The sequence below is a fragment of the Mustela nigripes genome, chromosome 4, assembly GCF_022355385.1.
Source record: "Mustela nigripes isolate SB6536 chromosome 4, MUSNIG.SB6536, whole genome shotgun sequence".
NCBI classification, from domain to species: domain Eukaryota; kingdom Metazoa; phylum Chordata; class Mammalia; order Carnivora; family Mustelidae; genus Mustela; species Mustela nigripes.
Genome location: NC_081560.1, coordinates 174,784,220 through 174,801,137, shown reverse-complemented (window position 1 = coordinate 174,801,137; position 16,918 = coordinate 174,784,220). Strand labels below are relative to the sequence as shown.

The window sequence follows — 16,918 nt, the reverse complement described above, 5'->3', positions numbered from 1 at the left end:
GGAATGCGGACCATTCTACGGTTGTGGTATCTTGGATGGCAGACAGTATGGAAGGAAGTATGGGAAGCAGAACACGCAAAAGAAGACAGCCCAGAGACTCTGGACAATCAGGGTCTTATCTCGAATCTACAGTGTTCTGAATTTCTAGATATTTAAAAACACAAAATGATTAAAACATTCCCAAAGGCCATTCAAGCTGGAACTTCTTCTGTTGTTGTCTGGCATTTTCTTTGCATGATTTACTTTAGGAGAACAAACTAAGTCTTAATTGCAATGTGAATTTAAAAAAATTAATAATTTTGCTTCTGAAGAGCCATCTGTAGCTACTGTGCTATTTGAATAGCTTCCATGCCTACGTTTCCACTTTCTGGGGGGCTTGGACCAAGCAACAAGGAAGATAATCCTCCTTTGTGGACATTCCCACAGTTAACTCCACTCACATCTGGATGGCAGTTCAATAGTCCACTGTTATTCAAACAATTTGTAATCACACATACTGTGTGTCAGCTAACAAGCCAGGGTGTGTGGCTTTTCAGTATTCCGTAGCATGCAGCACGCACAATTTACAAATAAAATAAAAATCTACAGCAAAGACAACGGCACATTCTTTGTTGAGTAGCAGAGTGAAAAGAGCGTCTCTGTTGAAAGACAAGACATCACTTGTTATTTTGACGGTAAATGAAAAGAGGTTCAGAAACCATATTTCATCTGTTAAGTCTCTTCACATGGGAAAGTCTCGTATCTGTAGCAATGAATAATCTGGGGCCATATGTTTCTTTAAGGTGGGCTTGAAGCAGGGATGGCCAAACACCTACCAGCAGTACGAGATGCAGCTGACAAAATTCTACGGCCTTATCCCTCGAAGTCATGGTAGACTGCGGAGAACAGGAAGACCAACATCCTCACCAGGGCCAATTGTTTTTCTCATTACTTTCAGCTGGGAGGATGTAGGGAGGGAGGAATTGAGTTTAACTCCCCAAGTGGTTGAGTAACGGTTTTGGAAACAAAGGGTTTGATAACACCAGAGGAAGTGAAGTTGAGCTTGTCCGGAGGAAAAAAAAAAAAAAAAAAGGACTGGAGATAGTCTTTCCACACGCACAGCCACTAAGAACCCAGACAAGTATGACAAGGTGGCAGAGATAGCTTGCCAATGACTGAGCATCATAGGATAGGAAGGTGTTGGAAAATGCAGCCAGGGGTGCAGCTGTGCAATGTTCCACCTGCCTCCGCTGATTGACGGGACGGTGGCCCCTGACCCTGAGGGGCTGCCTGCAGCACTGGGAATCCGGACCCCATTCAGAATGAGTTCAGGCTTTGGAACACACAGTGAGGCATCACTGTGGGAGAAGCTGGCTAGGTCACTGCATAATTCTGTAAGACTCAGGGACCAGAAGATAAGGCCTTTTTTATCCATGAGGTTTTTTTCCCGTAGGCTTTCCCCACTGGCTTTTTGCCCACAATGCCATAACTTGACTCCCAGGCTCTGCTGAAAGCTTCTTAGTAGAGGACAGCCCCAAGTCCAAGGTAAACATAGTTCTGTCATCTTGTAAACTCAACAACCTTGTAAGAAAATAACCATTAAGATCCAGGTGGCTCATGAGAGGAAGAAACTGTCACTACTTAATCAGGATTGGGGAGCAAAGATTAGTTTCACATTGAACTTCACACGTCTTTTTACTCTCCATCCGTGAATTATCAATGCCTTTAATATTTGAGGTGCCTTGTCATTTCCCTCCTATTCATCAGGCATTCAGAGAGAATCAGTTATGGGCCAGGAACTGTGCTGATCCTGGAGCTGTAAGTAAAAGGGAACAAAATCCCTGTTCCCAGGACCCAGGGGAGAGCCACGTCTGCAGAAGAACCTATAACATGAACTGAAAAATGTGAGATCAAGGGCCATGAGGAGGCTGTTCTGGAAAGAAAGGCTGTTCTGCCTAAGGGCCTGGGAGACCTCCAAAGAGAAGGCGCCATTCAGCTGGACCTTGTGAGATGAGTGAACTCTCTCTAGATGAAGGGAGGCACAGGAAGAGAGAACATCGGGGGAGCTTTGCCAGTGACCACTCCGCTTTCCATGGCCCAACTCAGGCCTCTCGTGTAAGACAATGACCCTGACTGGCTAGATACCAGGTGAGGAAGTGAAATCCCTCCAGCACCCCATTCTCAGGATCCAATCACACCAACAACTGGCAAGGGAAAGAACTGGATTGTGATGCAGTGAATAATCCAAACTTCATTAACCAGACAGAACATGAATCTTGATCTCTGGACATTTGTGAAGTTGCAAGAGGGCCTAACACCTCCATGTCTAGATCTGCCTCCCGGGAGTAGATCTCCAGCTTAGGCTCTCTCCCTCACACCCACTGGAAGGCACCAATTCCATGGTCCAGGTATCAAACTAACAATAAAAAGGAAACACAAAAAGAACTGCAAGAAAAATGACTCAGCAACAGAATATCAATCTATAATTTTGGGGGGGGGGTTCCCCAGAAGTATGTCCTGAAAGGACAGGTGGACACAGAGAGCTTTAACTTGCTAGATTACTGTAGGGTTTAGTGACCTTGTCAGTCATCTTCACATGGATGGAGAGCTCTTATTCTACTTTGGAGGTACCACTGTTTTTCCCACATAGAGGCTCTGCCCGGAGATCACAGAGCTGGATTGAGACCTTACATGCCATCCCAGCCACCCCCTGGGAGCGCAGACTCCTTACTCATAATATAGCTCAGTTACTACATGCCTCTATCTAAGGCATACCAGGGAACAGAAGGTGGGAAAGAGACTTTCAAAATTCAGCCCTATTATTTTGCTAGAATATTTTCTTTCAGTTCATTTTTATCATTTTTTTTAAGTTATATCCTTATGGGACAAAATGAATAATCCACATCTCATTGGAATTTCTCCTTTTTAAAATAATGGTCAACTATTGAGCGGGCTTCTATTTTGATCATTCCAGAATCATAGAGCTTCAGGGTGGGAAGGAGCCAGACAAGTCATCTAGAACCACAACACACGTGATGCCTATATCCCTTCTAATAGGCATCCTTGCTAAGTATTTAGGTGCTGTATGTATGAACACTTCCACTAACATGCTCACTACTCATTTTCCATTCAGGGCAGCTCTCTCAGTGAGAAAGTTTTCTCAATTTAAGCCACAATATGCAGTCCAACAATTTCCACACTGGTCCTGGATCAAGCCTTGGGGCCACAGACACAGATCTCATCATTTTTTTTGTTGAGCTACCCTTGTGAAAGTTGAAGAGAATTCATTATGTCACCGTGTCACACCTGTCACCATTTCTTACCTCTGAATGCACCACAATCTGGAGAGATATCTCCAACTTTGGAATTTAAAACAGGTTTTGGATTCTTATTAAAGGAGTTGCTTTTAGAGCCATGCCCTTTGATTTGTCTTAACTTTGTTGCTTCTTCTAGCCAATATAGCTTTATTCCTTCATTCACCCATTTATTCTAGCTATTCATCCATCCACTCACTCACCCATCCACCATCCACCCACCCATCCATCCATCCATCATCCACCCATCCACCCACCATCCACCCATCCATTAATCCATCCACCATCTACCCATCCATGCATCCATTCATCCACCCACCATCTAACATCCCATTCCATCCATCCATCCATCCATCTACTACTTACTGAGAACTCACCATATGTCAGGTACTACTCAGGGTTAGAGTAGTGAACAAGATAAAAAAGGTATCTGTCCTTGCATAGCTTGTAAGCCAGTGGAGGCATCACACAATAATCAAGGAAATAAAAGAAGAAAGAGAATAAAGTACAATATATTAAGTAAGGTGGGCAGGAAAAGTCTTTTTGAGGAGTGAGGTTAAACTGAAACCTGAAAGAAAAAAGAGCCAGGAGGTGGCAGAGAAAAAGCAATAGAAGATGGAGTCTGAGAGGTATGGAAGAAGGGTGTGTGTATATTTATACATACATATGTGCATACAGATATCTATATATCTATATTATATATATAAATGTATGATTATATATTTAACTTCACAACTCAATATATTATATATATTTAAAAACATAAAAAATATAATATATATATGTATATAATATATTTAACTTCACAACTCAAATAGAGACATTTATAAACTCAACTTTACCTGCTTGTGGCAATAGCAGATCGAATTTGTTGATCTCTGTCTCTCTGTGGTCCATGAATACTGTATGTTGCTTTTCTCCAGAATTTCAATTAAGGAGGTCTTGTAATATATTAGTGAAGTGCCATAGGGGACTCAATGACCAGACTGACAGAGTATTAATTTCAACTAAATTACAGGATTCTTGAGTAGTCAAGGAAGAACAGGGTATTTCAACGAAAAGCCAATTCACATAACTTAAGAACAGGCTTTATGTGTTCTAACCAATTACACCTCCTCTTCTAGTTTTTAACAGCTCTGTTTATGAAGCCCATATTGGAAATTAAATGTTTATTACAATTTTTTGAAGGTGAGGTATAGAACTTGGCAAAGTATTGATTAATAACTTGTGGATGGCTGGTGTAAAGAAACCAGTTTGAACCTCGCCGTAAACAATGCATCAGCAGAGCATTTCAGCTATTCGTAGGCTCAGAGCTTGCCAATTTGTAATTAGTTGCAGATTTTCAATTACTTCTCAGCAAACAAAATAGTTTTATTTGCATTGTTTACTTGGCATTTAATTTTAAAAGAATACAACTGATTATTTTTAAAAACAGATGACTTAGGAGGGTTGGGATAAAATAAATAGATACATTTTTGAGTAGCTCTACATCTGTATTTTTGTTTTGAGTGATGTCAGGGCACAGAACTTGGCCTAAATTCAATCAACTCTATCACACAATCCCAAAATGCCTCCTGTGCAATTTGTCAAAAAGATTTTTGGCAACTGCAGATAAAACTCTTGGGATTTGTAATGAAGAACATAATCTGAGGGGGGAAAAAAGCAAAGTTGCATTTTCTGCTAATTGAAACTGGTAAACCACTGTGGGCGACTTTAAATTCAATAGAAGACCAAAATAATTACTATTTTAAATGTTAGTCCATGTTGCTTTTCCATCAGAGTGGTTCTAGCCATGACTCAGGGCTCCTTGTGGGCCTGTAATTTTTTCTTTGGAGAAATCATTCAAGAAAACATGTTTTGAGGACCCACACAGTGGCTGTTGCTAGAGATACTACAAATGAGTAAGGCAAAACCAAGATTAGAGGTGAGTCGGGAAGGGATGGAGATTTATAAAGAACCCTCATTAAAGACTGGTTATGGTAAGTATTTGATAAATAAAAAGCCATGGGATTAGAGAGAAAAGAGGAATTCATTCTGACCAGTGGATCAACGGAAGGTGAGAAGGTAAAATGCAACAGATCAAGAAGGAGGGATGGATTTTCCAAGTTTTGGGGAGACGAAGGGCAGTTTAGGAGAGGGAACCGGATGCATCAACAGCAATTGTGCTGTTGCTCGGAGAGCCAGGGGCAGGCTCGGGTAGATAAGGTGTATCAGGCGAGGATGGGAATGGGGCGAAGGAAGTGGAGGAGCGGCCGTGAGCAGCCTTGGACGGTACTGTAAGGAGCCTGACCCCTGTTCTGAAGGTGGTGGGGAGCAGGGAAAAGCACTGAGCAGGGCAGTGGCAGGACCAGATTGACCAGCTTGAGAAAGACCAGCCGGGCGCTGAATGGTGTTTGAAAAAGGCAGGAAGAATATCAATGAACACTGATTTGAGGTATTTCAGATGTGGACTCAACAGAGCTTAGAGAATAAGTAGACACTAGAATGACAGAAAGACGACGGGTCCAAGCTGATCCTCAGGCTTCCACAGAGGGCAATAACTTTATCTAAGACCACATGAAGAGGAATCATTTTGATGGGGCAAGAATCACAAACACACACACACACACACACACACACACACAGCCCAGAAAAATGCCAAAGTAAAACAGTATGGCAAATCTCCAAAACATTATGTTATATAAAAGAAGTCATAAAAGATCACACATTCTATGATTCTATTCATATGAAATATCCAAGAGAGCTAAATCCATAGAGATGGGACTGGGGGGAATGGATACAGGGCTTCCTGTTGGGTAATGAAATGATCTGGAACCCAACAGAGGGAATGGTGGCATAACACTGTGAATGTACAGAATAACACCAAGTGATACACTTCATAATGGTTAAATTTACGTTATGTGAATTTTACCTAAAAAAAAAAAAAAATAGGAAAACCAATACCAAAACAGAACCCAGGAAACTCTGTATCAGAGTTGCACATACCAAGTATCCCTTCTTAGACACAAGTGAGAGCAGCACAGAAAGACACAAGGGAAAAGGCATGTTCATGCCCCTTCACTAAGAATAATCCTCTGTTTGGTTCCTGGTGGACACATTCCTTCCTACCCACTATTATGTACATTTTCCTTGGCAGGCCTGGGCTGACAGCCTTGGGAATGTTTAGTTGGCAAGAACCTCATTCCTTATAGGTAGACCCTGTATTTGGGGACCATCCGCCTTTACTTTGTCAAACTCTGGCTGACCTGGTAATGTGAGTAGTCAATCTGTCATGTGGGAGACACGTTATGGGGAGTGGGACAAAGAAGCGAAGCACATAGAGAGAGGAGCATGTAGGTCAGGAAACAGTAAGGAAAACTTTCTGGCATTCACACTGGTCATCAGTAGCCCTGCGGGAATAAAGGGCTCCCTGATGCTCCGTATGCATCGTCAGGAAGATTAATTAACATTTGTAAAGGCCACACACAATGTGAAAGGGCCAGTAATGGATCTCCAAAAGCTGGAGTCCCTGTTTTCCAGAAGGGTCATGAAACAAGGAGTGGAAAATATTCCCTAGAAGATAGAGCCGGGTGACCTCGGCCATGAAGAACATTGCAAAGAAACGACTGGGCTTGTCTGGGATTCTCTTCATTCTCAAGTTGAATCTGATCTGACAGATGTGGTGAGTAATTAAGCCCTTGTCCATTCAGAGCCTGAATGCCTGCACTGCGCAGAGAATGGGGCAGGAATAATGAGAGGCGCAGCCCCTCTGGGACTATTCAGGAGTGCTTGAATTTGCATGGTCACATGAACCCTAAGGAAGTGGATTATGCTGGCCCAGCCAGGAAGTGGAGACCGCCAAAGCTTTCTGATTTGCATAAATCAGAGCGGTTTGAGGACTCTCAAAGGAGGCCAGGTGTAGCTGCCTTGCCTCGAACCCAGCATATTTCTGTGGCTCAACACCTTCTCACAAAGGCTGCCCAGGTCATTTAACGTATGATGTCACTTGCTCAAAAGTTTCATCAATATGTAACCATTAAGTTTCCAAAAAATGCGACTTTTATAAGCAAAGTTGCTGCATGGTTTTCTAATGAACGGATTCTTTTAATCACCTTGAATTGAAGGTGATTTGGTAAGGGGTAATGCATTTTATTATGATTACTGCTGTCAAATAATTTCTGTTTGTATGACACGGTGCTTAAGTGAAGAACTGTTTATGGCTTTAAAAAGCAGTTAATGCCTCTCAGAAAGGATTACTTTCTTTTTAAGTTTCAAACAAAGGCTACCGATTAATTAATCCATTTACATAAAAATGTCTTGGATCAGCTACCTGCAAAGATGAAGGATGAAATCTATCCTCTAACTGGAAAAAGAAAACCTGCTATACATGGTAATAAATATATAGAAGTATTCTACAAGAAGCAAACAGAAATCATTAATTAAAGCTGAAGTGCCCAAACCTCATTTTATTCTATACAATATTAAAAATGGTGGTGATGTCATCTACTTAACTGAATAGCTTTGTTTGAAATATGGCTTTCCACCTACACTGTTCTATTCAGGTTTTTAAAATTATTTCATTATTATTATTATTATTATCATTATTGGAAGTCATGCCAAATTACTTGATGGTTTTAAAGACTGAAGGCAAATCTGCCTTCAGCCCTCCTACCCGCTTCCGCCCCACTACACGTAGCTAACTTTGTGTCACCTCCTGGATTCACAGACATCAGTCAACTGAGCTCGGTGAGAGCGTTCAAACCTTGCTCACTTGAGTGTTGCACAAGTCCTGCACTTGATACAAACAGTCATTACGGACCCAGAATGGAACAAAGAAGGCAGATATTTACTAGTGAAAAACTGAAGTTCCTTAATCACTTTAATATATATAATCAAATGGAAATTATACATCACCCAGACTAATTATATATAATTTGTTGGCATTAGGTATAAATTTTTCAGACTATATCAAGGGGAAAAAAAAATGAAAAGATTCCTCTTCATAGCAGAATTTTCATTGTAAAATAGATCTCACAGCAAACCCCATCTTTCTTCAGTCTCTGATGATTTAAGTTTGGTCTCCCCCGTTGTCCCCAAGCCAGGGCTGTGCTGCTGTTCCTGCAGCTGGACTGGGGTCTTTTCATGATCGCTTTTGGGACGGACTAACACGTGGTGCTTGAGTAGAAGGTTGAGAAGAAAATGGAAAGGGAAAGAGAGGGAAAAGAGGACACCAGGAAAAAGGCGGGCAGAAGAAGAAAGAAGGAAAAAGACAGGGGAAACAAGGAGGAAAGGGAGAGAGAAGTTTCAAATAATCCCAAAGGTGCAAGCTGTGATAAGCAGGCAAGAGAAATGCTCAGCGTCAGAGATAGCGATGAGACAAACTGCCAGTGTGGACAGGTCACCTGTCAGAGGGGCTCTGTGTGTTGGTCAGCGGGCAGGAAGTGACACTCGGGCACACTGGCTCTGCCCCATCCCCCACTCTAAATGAAATTAAAGAGTCCTCTCACAGTTACTCTTCTGGACAAACCAGCTCAAGCCACAAGTCAGCTGGCAGGGCCCTCGTTCAGCTTTACAAGGTGTGCGAATGGCACAAATCACCAATAAACTCCAAGAGATGCATTCTCACAAGCAGAAACGGAAGGCCCAAGTTCTGACAGTCTTTGAGGAAGCAGAGACATGGGGTCACCCAACAGAGGAAATCTGTGGTTCATTGGGGGCTGGCCCATTTCCACCTTTAAAAATAACTCAGACGGTTCAAGTGTTCTAAGGAGCTCAGTGTGATCTGTACCAATGGCTAGCATTATTTTCACACCGTCTTGGTGAGAAATACGCCCTCTCTTATTGCCAGTGAGACCCAGGTCTGGAGAAGCTCAATGACTCATCCCACTTGAAGCTGCTGGGGAGAGATGTCGTCATGCCGGGGCTCCTGGATTTGAGGTCTGTATGCCCGGCGCTTGGCCCTGCCACCTTCTAGATTTGCTACCCACAAAGAGGGTTGGAGGAACTCTAAAATCACACGCAGACATGACCCTTGGCAGTACCACTGCATCCCTGAGGAGACACAAGTCCCTTCTCTAGAGAAATCTTTAGAGAGCACTTTATAGGTTACACCAAGGGCATTCGGCCCACAATCGGACCATTTTTAAATGGCACGTGGAGCTGACTGTATTTTAATTGCTGCCCGTGCCCATCAATGACAAAGTACTCTGTCACACAGAGATGCTGATCCTTCACTGCCTGTGCCATTAAAGGGTATTTTTGTATGATCCCTTGGAAGTGCTCGCCCATCTGGGCCGTATTTCCTGCCGCTTCTGTTGGATAGGTTCCGTCTCATGGAGGGAAGTCTCCCTAGGATTCTACACAGAAATAGGTCTTCCGCACCTCACAGGGCCTTAATTTCTTCATTTGCAAACCCGAGACAATTCCCATCTTTCCGGCTTGTTGATACTTGAAGCACACTGCTTGGCACCAAAAAAAAGCCCACAACATGTGGTGATTATCACAATTATTATCACAGAAAAAGAAGTGTAAGTGACTGTAGAAGGCTATGAGAACAGCTTTATTTTCATATTTTTCTTCTCAGAGGTTTAAACTGTTCAAGTCTGCTTTTTTTTTTAAAGTCTCTGCTGATATCAACGCATTATTTAAAGAGTGTTAGAAAAGTTAATCCAAGAGAAACATACACTGGGTGTCACTGACCTCTTTAAGTGACACTTCTGTCATTAATTATTACCTTCCAGTGATAGTGCTGTGGCCAGCTTCCATTCCCTCTGGTAGCTTATGAGAATTCTATGATAAAAACGTGGTTTGGAACCTTTCTAGTCAAGGAGCACAGGAGCCTCTCTTTTAAACTTTTAAGAGAAAAACAAAAGCAAAGAAAAAAAGGACCCCCAAAACCCAAACTAACAAAAAATCCCCTACAGGCCAGCATAATTGTTAAGGCTAAGAAGTTAGCCCAGCTTGGCCACTTGTGAGGGACATGATCTGAGTAAGCTGTTTCCTTGCTTATGAAGTGAAATCATAAAAACATTTATCTCTTAGGGATATTAAAGGCTTTTAAAATCCACTAACATAAAGTACTTAGCCTATGCCTGGTACATAGATGCACTCAGTAAATGGTCACCATAATCACGTTACTATCAGTAACCATAAAACGCCCAGCGCGGAGTCAGAGCATTGGTGCAGGAAAACATTTACTGGTAGGTATTACTGAGAACTGTAGGGGTAAGTGAAGCCCCCTACCTACCCCAATTCTTCCCCTTTTTACACTGACATAGAATGATTCTGTTTCTTTTCTTCCATTTCAGGAAATTCATTTGTACTTGAAAATAGTCATTAAGCTGTGCCCGGTGTGATGTATGTGTTTAAAAAATGTGGTGGTGACACCTGGGGTTATCAGTCTTTTTATTTGTGGAGACAAAGGTCGAATCAAACTTGAGCGATTATGCATTTCTGTGCCCATGTACCGTGGATGAGCTCCTTTATGCCCCTCCTGTGCATGGTCAGGAGGACATTTTTTTCCTTGGAGGGGGTCCTTCTTAAAAAGAGATAGAGCAAACAGCCTGTGTTATTTAGAAGGGATGTTAAAAAACAATGTTATTTCTAGAAACTTCTAGTTTGCTTAATAGTTGTTGATAAATATAAACCACTTGTTCCTTGGCAGCACATGCCCATATACCGTCTATTACTCATTTCATCGGTTCTGTGAGGCGGCCTCAACTTTTCTTCTTCAGTTACTATTAGCAGGTAATATTTCTAATTCTCTGCAATTGAAAGGAAGGGAGGTAGGAAGAAAGGAAGGAAGGGAAAAAGAAAGGAGGAAATCTCTCTCTGTAAGCAGGGTCTGGATCCACAGAATCTGAGTTGTCCTGAGGTAAAATCCCTTTCTCTGGTAAGAGTGACAGCTGTTGACTTCCAGTTCATGCAGCCTCCTTGGAACCGTCACCAATGCACCGCATGGTGTCAGGGCAGCTGCACAGTGCCCCGAGGCATGCTGGGAGTGTGGCACAGGCTCTGGTGGTGCCCGGAATGGGGTGGGGGCGGCAAGGGCCAGTCTGTTCTCAGGCCAGCAGTTGTGAGAGCTAAAGGTGACTTTTCACAAGCCCAATTTTTAAAGACAAGATTTTGGATTCCTTCAAAGAGTGGATTTGACTAATCCTGGATCCACAGGGAAGATAGAGAGAGATGACAGAAAGGTTTGGGCAAAGGGAAAAACTGGACAGGGAATACACTCCCATTTCTTTCTTTTCCCTTTCCTTTACAAAATCTCATTCTGGAGATTAAGTACATGATTTTCTTCGCACTGTTAGTGGTATTATACTTGAGACCACTCTGGTTTCTCTGTCCTGAAAACGGACCACATTTGTTACTGACTTGTTAATTCCCACAATGTAAACACTACAATATTAGCCATCCCCAAAGCCTGGCAACTTCTCCTGTGAGGACCAGCTACTTAATGTTACTCTACTTATCTCAAGTTCTGGTAGACTATTCCGTGAATAATGACTGCTTATAATTTATTCCCTGTCATACTTCCCTTATGTAGATAACTCCAACTTCCTAGGAATTTTAGGATCTCCCCCAGCACCATTCCACAGGGTATCATTAGGGAAAGAATGCATCTTCTCTCTTTGGAGAATAGTTTTGCTGAGCTCTGTCTTCGGTCAGCAAAGATGGATTGCCTACTGCGTGCTCTATCCTGGGTGAGCTCTAGAGGTAACCTGTGGAGACAAACCTAAACCAAGTACTAACAGAACCACGGGCTAAAACAATGTGGTGTAGTAGGCTGGGCAAAAGTATTCTGGTTTTGCCTGCTGTTGCCTATTACACCGAGACGAAGGACTGGTTTTTGCTTTGGTTTTTAATTCCCAACTGTTGGGAAGTGATAAAGATCCTATTCAGATGACAAGCATGCAGGTCCTGCCACATGAACTCACCAAGTAACACTCAACAGCATCCAGGATGGTTTACGTCCTGTTCAATGAGACAAGGCCACTGACGATGCGCTTGGGAGTCATAGCAATACTGGGTTGCTTGAAATGTTTTTATTTATTTTTAAGGATTTATTCATTCATTTATTTGAGAGAGAGAGTGAGTGTGTGAGTGTGAGTCAGGGAAGGGGCAGAGGGAGAGAATGTCTAAGCAGAATCCCGCTGAGCAGGGAGCACAATGTGGGGCTCGATCTCACGAGCCACGAGATCAGACCTGAGCTGAATCCAAGAGTGGGATGCTTAACTGACCGAGCTGCCTAGGCACCCCTGCTATAAATATTTTTAAATGCTTACTCTCAATTTCTATGCTTATGAAGTCATGGACTGACACCAAATAGCTCATGGTCGGCATGAGGCGCAGTTCTAGACGAAAGCATGAATCATGTTCCCTGGCGTGACTTAAAGCCACCACCCTGGTTCTAGCTTTGTGCCTTCTCGCCGGGATGTCTGACCCACCTCCAAATCCTGCTGCTTCCAACAAGCCAATGCAAATCAGGACCTTGTCTGTGAAAACAAATTTAACTTCAAGATAATCTGAATTCCTCGAAGCCAGTGAAATTGTCTGCTGAATTTTGTGTCTATGTATCTTTTATTAGAAAGTCCATAGTTTTCATCAGATGTTCAAATGGGTACGTGGCCTAGAAATGGTTAAGAGAAACTAATGCCTCAGTGATTTTTCATCACCTGGCAACCCCAGTTACAAATTTCAACACGCAATCACCTAAGCTTCCCCGGAAAACACACACACCTTTGGGGATTGTTGGTTTTAGGAAGACTCCCCAACTCTCGTGAGTGGGCTGACTACTTCCCTGGTGTTTCAGAACACTGTTGTTCTAGGTTAAGAAATAGACTGGATTTGTCTACCAAGGATTTAGGTAGTGACAGGTTAACTCTCCTGAAAAAATTTAAAACAGTCTACTAAAAAAATAAAAGGGTCTCACTATCCTTCAGTGTTACGGAAGTATCCCCCACAATGGTGTCTTAGAAGCTTGGAGGCAAGTAAGGCATCCAACTTAGAAGGGGAGGGATGAAAGTGTAGAGAGCGGGTCTGGCTGGAGGAGAGGTGTGCGCTGGCTGTTAAAAGTGATGGGGGAGGGAGTATCCAGAGGCCCACAGAGAGCAGGAACAAGGAGATAACCAGGAGGATGAAGTCATCATTACATTTTAAGAGGGAATCTACCCCTAGTGCTCAGACCATGGCCTTTACATACTATTTTCCATGGAAAGGAACCAAGATACCTTGTAAATATGGCTGATTCCATGTTTTGGCCAGGAACTCACCATATCTTATTCTGTCAGGAAAGAAGACTAGGGGAATTATATTAAAAGGTGACCAGAGGCAACTAAAAAGGGGCTCCCAATGAGCCAACATAGGACATTTGGGCATCAAAAAGAATAATAACTACAATGGACTGATGCATGTGAAAGAGATAAAAACCAAAGTGTTTATAATAATATTCAATGACAAATAAACAAGCCTCATTGGTCATTTTTGGAGGCTGCTGGTGCAATTCATGGTTTTAAAAACTGATAAGTAAATGGAAAGAAACATTTATGTTGCTTTTCTTGTATGGATTGTATTTCAGAATAACCAAAAAGTTGATAATGATAAGTTCTTCTATATAGAAAAAGAGCTAATACATGCAGAAAGAATGACAGAATTGAAAAATCACTATTTATAACCTCTAATGAATGAATGCAGTGTTATCAATGGTTGCTAAACCCATTAGGTTAATAGGTTGATAGAGAATCTCATAATGGATGAATCAGGCTGACCACACCTGAACCCACTAATTAACCTTGACATCAATAAAAGTCATTCTGTGCATACTGATATGCCACACAGGTAACCTGAATCTCATCAAGTTTTTCAACTAATGATTAATTTCCATGAACTATGGAGAACAGAGGAACATGTTGAACAGCACAAGGAAGATGCACAGGCCAGATATATAATATGAAAAATTTTACAGAACAATGATTTGATTTTCTTCAACAAGTAAATACAGTAAAAACTGGGGAATGCTCTATACTAGATCAAAAGACACTTACGAATGGATCGGTCAAATTCAACAGACCCTGATATAACAGCCCAACAGTTTGGGGACATCTGTGAAACAATTAGGGAAAACTGAACCTGGATGGATTACTATTATTAACAAATCTATTAAGTCAGGTAGGTGTGATAAGAGCAGTGTGGTTAGGTTTTTTAAAAAGTCATATTATATATGCTTGAGATACAAACTGAAATATTTACAGGTCAAATCAGATATCTGGGATATGCTTAAAATACTCTAGCACAACAGAGTATTTTTCTTTTTTTAAAAAAGAAAATAAAGACAGACAAGCCTATGAAAAACACAACCCTTATCTACTGAGTCTTTGAATTCAGGCCCACACTGGCCCCAGCTCCGAGGTCTGTGGGAGGGGGTCTCATCGGTCTCTGCAGGGCAGGGTTACGAGCTGCATGGGAACTCATGGGGAGACAGCAAGCTGCTGAATCCACAATCCTCAACAGAGGCTGGGGCAGCTTTCTGGCTGGTGGGAGGGAAGGAGGCGTACAGGACCTACTTGGGGAGGGCAGACAAGAGGATCCCAGCCACAGCCTAGTGTCCCCTTTAACCTCATTCCCTGAGCAAATCCAAAGCAAGTACCAACAGAACATGCCATCTGGAATACTATAATGCACTCCTGGCAATAGGCCATGGCAAGCAACCCTCAGAATTGTAGATGATTCGCATATTTAGAGGCCACACACATCTTTTCTTCAGTCCTCTGTCTATCCTCTTATACGTTATTAATGCATTTAAAGAACTGTAATAAATTTGGACTTGGAAGGAGTTTGGTCAAATGCAATAATACCAAACTTGATACACAAATGACCTACTGGGACCTGTAATATCTCCATGCCAGCTTTTTTCAATTAAATGACCACAACTAGCAAACAACTATTAACATGGGGACTGTGTGGGATACAAAGATATGCAGTGTCTGCAATGGTGAGCCACAAAATGCTTGTAGGAGAAAAGGGGAAAAAACCAGTTTCTCATAGAAGTTCTTGAGACAAAGATGTTATTCAGCTTTGTAGTCCTTTGAGCTCCTCCCAGGAATATTCCACCAATTTCCACAATTGCAATTGGAGGTTGTGTCCTAAAGAACCTGTAATATCTGCATAATGGCCACACTTGTCCTAAACCCTGAGAGTTAGGGACCCTTACTACTGCAGCCTTGGTGACTAGAGCTAGCTCAAATTACTCCTTTATCAATCGAAAATGAAAAAGAAACTATGCCTGATTGTGTTCTTTAATTTTTCTCCGGGGCTATCCCTCATATTGAAATTATGTTTATTTTTTGCATCATTAGTCCAGGACACTGGTCTACCAAGCCGTTGCTTCCTATTTGATAGCAACCATGCTTTATGAATTACAGATCCAATCATTCAGGAGGGTAGACCACTTGGAATTGAGACTGCCCTGAGGATTCAGGAGGACAGTCTGCCCTATAGAGTACATGCTGGTCCCAGTTTTCCAACAGAAACTCTGCATGACCCTTCAGTTAGGCCCCTGGCTGGTAAAGTCCATTCTTAAAACAGGATTAAGAGGTGGACAGAACTGCAGGAGCTTACCTGGTTTAAGCCTCAGCTTCTGGCAGAAAACCTGACACAAAACATTCTACAGCTCACCCTTGACTTGTAATGGGGTTACATCCCAATAAACCCTTTGTAAGTTGAAAATATTTTCAGTCAAAAAGGTATTTACCACACCTAACTTACTGAATCTCATAGCTTAGTCTACCTTTACTGTGCTAGAACTCTGACAATAGCCTACAGTTGGACAAAATCGTCTAATACAAAGCCCATTTTATAATAAAGTATAAATAATATGCTGATTCTCTTATGTGACTTGTTGACTACTGAACACAAGGTGAAGAACAAAGTTGCAGCATCACGAGAGGGTACCTTATGGTGTATCGCTGGCCTGAGAAAAGATCAAAATTCAAAATTCAAAGTGTGGTTTCTACTGAATGTGTATGTTGTTGCACATCACCAAACTGGAACATCGAAGTTGAACCATCATCAGTTGGGGAACCCTCTGCACTTCACTGGGAAGTTCTGAATCTGAGGAAGCACATGTTAATGGTGCAGCAAAGAGTCCTTAGTTTACAAGGAAGGTCAAGTCCTGTTTGAAGCCCTGTACGGAGCGAACCATTTCTTCAATGGATACTCAGCCCGTATCTCTACAGGACTCCTGCCACTGTAGCTCCTACTACCTCTGACAACAGAACAATGATGATGATGGTAAGTGTAATATCAAACATGTAGAGTTTTTATTTTGGGGGGGGCCTTTACCTTAGCCTTTATCTCATTAAGTACTATTATTACCTCCACTTACACATTAAAAACCTGAGGCACAGAGAGATTAAAATAACTTGTTTGAAGTCACAAAACCAGTGAGTGGACAGTCAGACTGACTCAAAAACAGTGATGTGAGACATTGTGAGATCCTGCCTTAACCATACTTACCATACAGAACATCGGCTCTGAATTAACAATCTGGTGACCTGAATTACAAAAGCAAATGTCCAGATTTTGCCCCGAGCTCACGCTCAGACTAGACTAGTTCTTCTTAACTTTGGTTCCACATAAGAAGGGCCTGG

The 16,918-nt window shown here is 42.1% G+C and overlaps 1 protein-coding gene across 22 annotated transcripts in view; it reads right to left on the bottom strand.

The window, feature by feature from the left end:
• The window catches only part of VTI1A (vesicle transport through interaction with t-SNAREs 1A), a 351,190-nt gene that overhangs the window by 81,798 nt on the left and 252,474 nt on the right, over positions 1 to 16,918 (bottom strand). For 2 of the 22 annotated variants that reach the window (XM_059398582.1, XM_059398585.1), the window contains one exon: positions 518 to 638. The exons of the other annotated variants lie outside the window; for them this stretch is intronic. In XM_059398582.1, the coding sequence (XP_059254565.1) occupies positions 533 to 638 (106 nt within the window). In that variant the 3' untranslated portion in view covers positions 518 to 532. Of the gene's footprint in view, positions 1 to 517; positions 639 to 16,918 lie in introns of those variants that run through there. 22 annotated transcript variants of the gene reach the window in all.